At 40.5% G+C, this 7,842-nt stretch overlaps 1 protein-coding gene across 1 annotated transcript; it reads right to left on the reverse strand.

Moving 5' to 3' along the window:
- Positions 1–1,859: 1,859 nt before the first annotated feature.
- On the reverse strand, positions 1,860–7,585 carry LOC110501902 (L-dopachrome tautomerase). Its single transcript, XM_021579758.3, has 8 exons — positions 7,027–7,585; positions 6,352–6,651; positions 5,995–6,095; positions 5,737–5,903; positions 4,040–4,225; positions 3,764–3,905; positions 2,567–2,768; positions 1,860–2,428 (listed from the first exon to the last, which is right to left on the reverse strand). The coding sequence occupies exons 1-8, from the start codon at positions 7,343–7,345 to the stop codon at positions 2,256–2,258; spliced, it is 1,590 nt and encodes a 529-aa protein (XP_021435433.1). The 5' UTR covers positions 7,346–7,585; the 3' UTR covers positions 1,860–2,255.
- Positions 7,586–7,842: the final 257 nt, after the last annotated feature.

A 7,842-nucleotide genomic window follows, 5' to 3' on the forward strand; every position in this document is an offset into this window, starting at 1 on the left:
ACCGGTTTAAAGAATGAAAGTATGTAAGTGGTTTTGTGCAATCAAAAAAAGGGGGTTAAATATGTGTTCCAAAATGTATATATTCCTGAGAATTCTTATATTTCCTAGATATAGGAGAGACATTTCATAACCTTATTCCTTATGACTAATTATAATAATATTTACGGGGGTCATACAATTCAAATAGCTAAATAGTCCATGGTTTGACAATTTTAAAACAATTCCATATACACTGATCAAAAATATAAACACAACATGTAATGTGTTTTTGCCATGTTTTATGAGCTGAAATAAAAGATCCCAGACATTTTCCATGCACACAAAAAGCATATTTCTCTACATTTTTGTCCACAAATTTGTTTACATCCCTGCCAAGATAATTCATCCACCTGACAGGTGTGGCATATCAAGAAGCGGATCATTACACAGGTGCACCTTGTGCTGTGGACAGTAAAAGGCCACTATAAAATTCACAGTTTTCAAATCTAATTTTATTTGTCACATACACATGGTTAGCAGATGTTAGTGCGAGTGTTGTGAAATGCTTGTGCTTCTAGTTCCGACAATGCAGTAATAACCAACGAGTAATCTAACCTAACACTTCCACAACAACAACAAAGGGATGAAGAATATGTACATAAAAATATATGAATGAGTGATGGTACAGAACGGCATAGGCAAGATGCAGTAGATGGTATAGAGTACAGTATATACATATGAGATGAGTAATGTAGGGTATGTAAACATAAAAGTGGCACTGTTTAAAGTGGCTAGTTTTGTCAAACAACACAATGCCACAGATGTCTCAAGTTTTGAGGAAGCGTGCAATTGGCATGCTGACTGCAGGAATGTCTACCAGAGCTGTTGCCAGGGATTTTAATGTTAATTTCTCTACCATTAGCCACCTCCAACGTCGTTTTAGAGAACTTAGTAGTACTTCCAACCGGCCTCACATCCACAGACCACGTGTATGACATCGTGTGGGTGAGCGTTTTGCTGATGTCAACGTTGTTGACAGAGTGCCCCATGGTGGGGTTCTGGTATGGGCAGGCATAAGCTACGGGCAACGAAACAAATTGCATTTTATAGATGGCAATTTGAATGCATAGAGATACCGTGATGAGATCCTGAGTCACATTGTCGTGCCATTCATCCGCAGCAACCACCTCATGTTACAGCATGATAATGCACTGCCATGTCATAAGGATCTGTATACAATTCCTGGAAGCTGAAAATGTCACCATTCTTCCATGACCTGCATACTCACCAGACTTGTCACCCATTGAGCATGCTTGGGATGCTCTGGATCAACATGTACGACAGCGTGTTCCAGTTCCTACCAATATCCAGCAACTTCGCACAGCCATTGAAGAGGAGTGGGCCAACATTCCACAGGCCACAATCAACAGCCTGATCATCTCTATGTGAAGGAGATGTGTCGTGCTGCATGAGGCACTCAGTTGGTGCCTGGTGGTCACACCAGATACTGACTGGTTTTCTGATCCACACACCTACTTTTTTTAAGGTATCTGTGACCAACAGATGCACATCTGTATTCCCAGTCATGTGTAATGCATAGATTATGGCCTAATGACTGTATTTAAATTCACTGATTTCCTTTATATGAACTGTAACTCAGTAAAATCTTTTAAGTTGTTACATGTAGCATTTATGGCTTAGACTTTAAGGGTTAAAAGAAATGTGATTTTGAGAGCGAAAACCTGAAACAAAATGGGAAAAGAGAACTGGAAAACCAAAACCTTTAATTATTTTTTCTAGATAATGTGGGCTATTTACTTAATTTGTCTGTTTAAATGAAATATATAATTTGAAGAACAAACATTGTGGCAATTCATATCTTGCAGCAAAACTGTAAATACGACTTTAATCTCAAGAGAATGTTAAAACAGTTTTAATGTTCTCTGACATAGACATAGACAATATCCAAAACAACTAACAATACATTGAATTCATACATTTTCAGCAATACAAATTGTAAAAGTCTATACCACAACTAATTTTTCCAACTTGGAGGTAAACTCGAAAAAGTAATCAATCATTTCACTGTGTATTTCAGATGGAGTCAAGTCATTAGAATGTACCAAAATAGAGGTCCTTCTGGGAAAAAAAAGTAGCCCAGGAGAGCAAGCACCCCCAGACCCCCTGACTCGGGGATGCCTGGTTGGCTACGTTTTCTATTTGGTTGCCTACTCTATGTAGTTGTGCAGAACACTGCCAAAATGTACCTACAGTCTCTAGGCTTCCTCTGTGTACTTTCTGTTGGTGAACTCTGCTTCGATAAGGGGTTCAAAGCTATGTTTCCTACACTGTTGCAAGTAGAGCACCAGGACGAGTAGAAGAACCAGGGCACCCAGGAAAACACCACCCAGACTGGAGCCCATCACAAACACGATTCCACCGTCTGTAGCTGAGGAAGGGAGAGAAGAAGAGATTTAATGCAACAAGATCTTTATCAAAGTGTTCTCATTTCATTGACCTGCTAATAAAACAAGCACAAGTCGATGACGATTATTTAATTGCAAAAGTTATCTGTGAAATCACCAACCATCGAGTTCAATGGCATAAGAATATCCCAGTTGATCAGAAGCCACGTAAATCTCCTCGTTGGTCACAGGAGGGAAGAATGGCACCATGTTATAATGTCTGTTGTGACCAATGGGAGCCATCTCATCTGGGAAGCTGGAGTTGGGTGGAACAGACTTTCTCATCCACTCATCAAAAATGGCGTCAGTGAAAGCATGGAGCACCTATAGAGAGAGAGAGAGAGAGAGAGAGAGGAGAGAGAGAGAGAGAGAGAGAGAGAGTTATGTAACTGTAAAACATTGTTGCATTGTCTGCACAGATCTGACCAACTACCAATTCTTTACATTATCTCACATGACAGTCAAATACATAGACTCATAGGCAACCACATCATAACTCTACCTACATGTATATATTACTTCAATTACTAACCGGTGTCCGCATACATTGACTCTGTACCAGTACCCCCTGTATATAGCCTCAATATTGTTATTTTACTGCTGCTCTTTGATTATTTATGCTGCAGTAGTTTATGTGTCGGGGGGCTAGGGTCAGTTTGTTATATCTGGAGTACTTCTCCTGTCCAATGTCCTGTGCGAATTTAAGTGTGCTCTCTCTAATTCTCTCTTTCTCTCTTTCTTTCTCTCTCTCGGAGGGCCTGAGCCCTAGGACCATGCCTCAGGACTACCTGACATGATGACTCCTTGCTGTCCCCAGTCCACCTGGCCGTGCTGCTGCTCCAGTTTAAACTGTTCTGCCTTATTATTATTGGACCATGCTGGTCATTTATGACCATTTGAACATCTTGGCCATGTTCTGTTATATTCTACACCCGGCACAGCCAGAAGAGGACCGGCCACCCCACCGGCCACTCCTCTCTAGGTTTCTTCCTAGGTTTTGGCCTTTCTAGGGAGTTTTTCGAAGCCACTGTGCTTCTACACCTGCATTGCTTACTGTTTGGGGTTTTAGGCTGGGTTTCTGTACCGCACTTTTAGATATCAGCTGATGTACAAAGGGCTATATAAATACATTTGATTTGATTTGATTTGATTTGATTATTTGTTACTTTTATTTCTTATTTTTCTTGAGGTATTTTTCTTAACTGCATTGTTGGTTAAGGGCTTGTAAGTAAGCATTTCACTGTAAAGTCTACACCTGTTGTATTCGGCGCATGTGACAAATACAATTTGATTTGATTTGATTTGAAATAGATAATTACCAGAAAGATGGGGTCATTGGCTGCAGAGTGAGACCGAGCGCTGGTTCCACTGAGGAAGGAGTGGACCAGGTTGTGCAGGTTGTTAACTGTGGAGTCAAGCTCTGCCTCGCCATCTGGCTTGTCATAGCCTTCGAGAGCATTCCTGTATAGGAGACAAAGTATATTTGGAAGTCAGAAACAATGCTATTTAGAGAGTTAATTTGACTTGACCTCATAGAATTTCACCATGTAGGTGAATGTGTAAGGTCCCAGGTCAATGTGAACAGTTTAGGTTGCCTGAAGCTGAAGGTAGAGTTAGTATAGTAGGGAGCGTTGTCAAAGTCTCTGAGGTTTAGACAGCTCCTGACATCATTCATGGTCGGCAGACTCATGTTGGTTCTCGCTCTTCCCATCTGACCTCTCCTTATACGTCCCTCACTGGTCCCATTACACAGAGTGACCAGGCGGTTATATTCATCCAAGCTGGGGAGGGGAAAAGATTCAAGCAACATTTAAGGACAATGAGTCTGGTACAAAACACATGATGAACATGTAACCAGTAGTATAACAAATAGCATACGTGCACCAAGCATAACCAGCACAGGTATATTATATACACTACTGTTCAACAGTTTGGGGTCACTGAGAAATGTCCTTGTTTTTGAAAGAAAAAATGAATGAATTGTCCATTAAAATAACATCAAATTGATCAGAAATACAGTGTAGACATTGTTAATGTTGTAAATGACTATTGTAGCTGGAAACGGCACACTTTTTATGGAATATCTACATAGGCGTACAGAGGCCCATTATCAGCAACCGTCACTCCTGTGTTCCAATGGCACATTGTGTTAGCTAATCCAAGTTTATAATTTTAAAAGTCTAATTGATTATTCGAAAACCCTTTTACAATGATGTTAGCACAACTGAATTTTTTTTTGCTGATTAAAGAAGCAATACAACTGGCCTTCTTTAGTCTAGTTGAGTATCTGGAGCGTCAGCATTTGTGGGTTCGATTACAGGCTCAAAATGGCCAGAAACAAAGGACTTTCTTCTGAAACTCATCAGTCTATTCTTGTTCTGAGAAATGAAGGCTATTCTATGCGAGAAATTGCCAAGAACCTGAAAACGTTGACACTGGTGTTTTGCGCACACTATTTAATGAAGCTGACAGTTGAGGACTTGTGAGGCATCTGTTTCTCAAACTAGACACTCTAATGTACTTGTCCTCCTGCTCAGTTGTGCATCGGGGCCTCCCACTCCTCTTTCTATTCTGGTTAAAGCCCGTTTGCGCTGTTCTGTGAAGGGAGAAGTACACAGCGTTGTATGAGATCTTCAGTTTTTTGGCAATTTTTCACATAGAATAGCCTTCATTTCTCAGAACAAGAATAGGCTGATGAGTTTCAGAAGAAAGTCCTTTGTTTCTGGCCATTTTGAGCCTGTAAACAATCCCACACATTCTCCAGATACTCAACTAGTCTAAAGAAGGTTTTTTTGCTTCTTTAATCAGCACAACAGTTTTCAGCTGTGCTAACATCATTGCAAAAGGGTTTTCTAATGGTCAATTAGCCTTTTAAAATGATCATCTTGGATTAGCTAACACAACGTGCCATTGGAACACAGGAGTGATGGTTGCTGATAATGGGCCTCTGTACGCCTATGTACTGTAGATATTCCATAAAGGATCAACCGTTTCCAGCTACAATAGTAATTTACAACATTAACAATGTCTACACTGTATTTCTGATCAATTTGATGTTATTTTAAATGGACAAAAAAATGTGCTTTTCTTTCAAAAACACAAAAATTGATTTGATTTGATTTGACATTTCTAAGTGGTAGTGTGCATACTGGGCTGGTTTCGGAGACATGAATTACAACTGATTAAAAAGCACTTTCAATGGAAATCCTTCAGTAAACATGCATTTTAGTTCAGGACTAGGCTTAATCTGTTTCACACAATGTTTTAAACACATTTCTGTCCAACAGCGCACCTGTCACACACCACCCCCCAATTGGAGAACCTGGACTGGTTACTGATGAGGGAGGAGTCATCTGGGTTGTGCCCCCCCAGGAGAGAGTCTGTACAGACGTCACACTCAGTCTGCCCTGTGGCGAAGTTCCAGAATGGGACAGCAAAGTTCTCATTGCCAGTCAGTCTCTGCAGCAGAGAGGATCGTTTTACTTTTATTTTCTTCAATGTTTGAAGCTATTTTGTTCTTCATGTCCTCAGCTTTCAAATCCACTCTTACCTGCAGGTCTCTCTCCAGACTAAGGAGGTGGTATCTGTGCCAGGTGACGAATGCTGGTCCTTTGTGGGAGAAGTCAATGGCCTTGAAGGGACGACCTGGACCTACAGAAGAAACAAATCAGGTGGTTTATGAGCAACGTTTGAATGTTCTCTTCTGCTAGCTTTCTAGTACATGGAGAGTCATATATAACTCAGAACATGTAAGTAACGTAGCAAGTGAGTCATTTATAACATTTGTCTTTCATTTTCAACCAAAAAGGAATTAGTTTGAAGGTTGAATATAATTTAATAATGTATTGATATTATTTTTTGAATCTATAAACTTATGACTTCAGAAAATAATGCATTGGTGTTTTACCCAAAAGTGTGTCTCTGACAGAGTAGTAGTGCTGCCACGTAAAGAAGTCGTAGATGGAGATGTTGGAGAACTGGGGCTGGGTTCCATTAGGCCCCAACAGGGCCAGCCAGTGCTGTGTGGCAATGACATAGTCTGGGTGGGTGGTGTTCTTGGCCCGGTCCAACACATCCAGGAACTCCTGGAGCTCAGCTGGAGTCAGAGAGTGGATGTTCTTCCTCACCACTGGGGATTTATGCACGTCACAGTTTGGTCCTGTCCAGCCAAACGTACACTGACCACAGTCGAAGCCACCAAAGTTACCTAGATACAGGGATGGAATATAAACAAAATATAAACCAAACCAAGTCAAGACTATGGGAATGGCCAAGAATTGTGGTTTCTGTAAATAAATCTTATTGGAATACATTTTAGAAACTAATACATTAATATGATACATTTATTTGATGAAATGTTATTGTCAAATACCTGTAGTTCAGCCACCAACATTAGGGTAACTAAATGGTCTCAAAGTTACGTTCACCCAACAGTCTTGAAATATTTTACATACGTCTTCCTAATAATCACAATTTAACAATGAGTTATAATGTGGTCTAAACAAAACATATTTTATTAAATTTGAAACACTTTTTTTGCTATTAACACTTAAATGTAACACCTTATTAATATGTTACTTACCTGAGCACCTGCATGTCTGATTGAAGAATTTGGTCGGCCACCTTTCTCGATCATCAACATTTCTCAACCTATACGGTCCACCCCAGGGTTTGGTACTGACTCTGATGTCGGAGCAGTTTCCTCGTCCAGATAAAAGTCCACACACGTTAGCAGGATCAGACCCAAGGGCAGGGCAGCACTGCTTTGAGACGATCCCTTCTACCGTGCTACACACTCGAGGAAACTGAGCCTCTGTAGAACCAGGCCATGTCACAAAACAGACCAACCCTAGCACAAGAGCCCTCATCGTCTTCAACACCTCTGGTCCTCTTCTGTCCATGTCTGTCCACTAGCAAATCAGTTTGTATACCAGTTCACATCAATGCTTAATTAGTTAATTTCTCCAAAAGCGCAAGGAATTAAATATGTAACGCTCCAAAGTTGTGTATTCAACATTTGGCTACAGTCATAAATGTTAACTAAGAGCCAGCCTGAGAGTAGACTGTGTTCCAGTCGGTCTCATCAACTTTAACAAAGCCTCCAATTCATGTGCTCTCTTTAAGTCTGGGCAGAACAGATTACGGTCTCGTGGTAATCACCTGACACCAGGCAACTATGAGCTTGACTCCTAACAGAGAAATACCTCAGGCCAAAATACATAATGTGTTGGTTAGACCATCAGCTATCTACAGGTCCATTTTTACATTCTAGTCATTTAGCAGACACTCTTATCCAGAGCAACTAGGATTAAGTGCCTTGCTCAAGGGCACATCAACATATTTTTCACATAGTTGACTCTGGATTTGAACCAGTGACCTTTCAATGACTGGTTAAACA

The sequence above is a fragment of the Oncorhynchus mykiss genome, chromosome 22 (assembly GCF_057628025.1).
Source record: "Oncorhynchus mykiss isolate SJ-2025 chromosome 22, ASM5762802v1, whole genome shotgun sequence".
Lineage (NCBI taxonomy): Eukaryota > Metazoa > Chordata > Actinopteri > Salmoniformes > Salmonidae > Oncorhynchus > Oncorhynchus mykiss.

Excerpts from the sequence above, each read along its gene's own strand:
- LOC110501902 (XM_021579758.3), bottom strand. The coding sequence starts at position 7,345 with ATGGACAGAAGAGGACCAGAGGTGTTGAAGACGATGAGGGCTCTTGTG. Across the intron at positions 2,769-3,763 it reads CCAATGACCCCATCTTTCTG|GTGCTCCATGCTTTCACTGA; the intron begins GTAATTATCTAT and ends CTCTCTCTATAG. Across the intron at positions 2,429-2,566 it reads TTATGCCATTGAACTCGATG|CTACAGACGGTGGAATCGTG; the intron begins GTTGGTGATTTC and ends TCCCTTCCTCAG.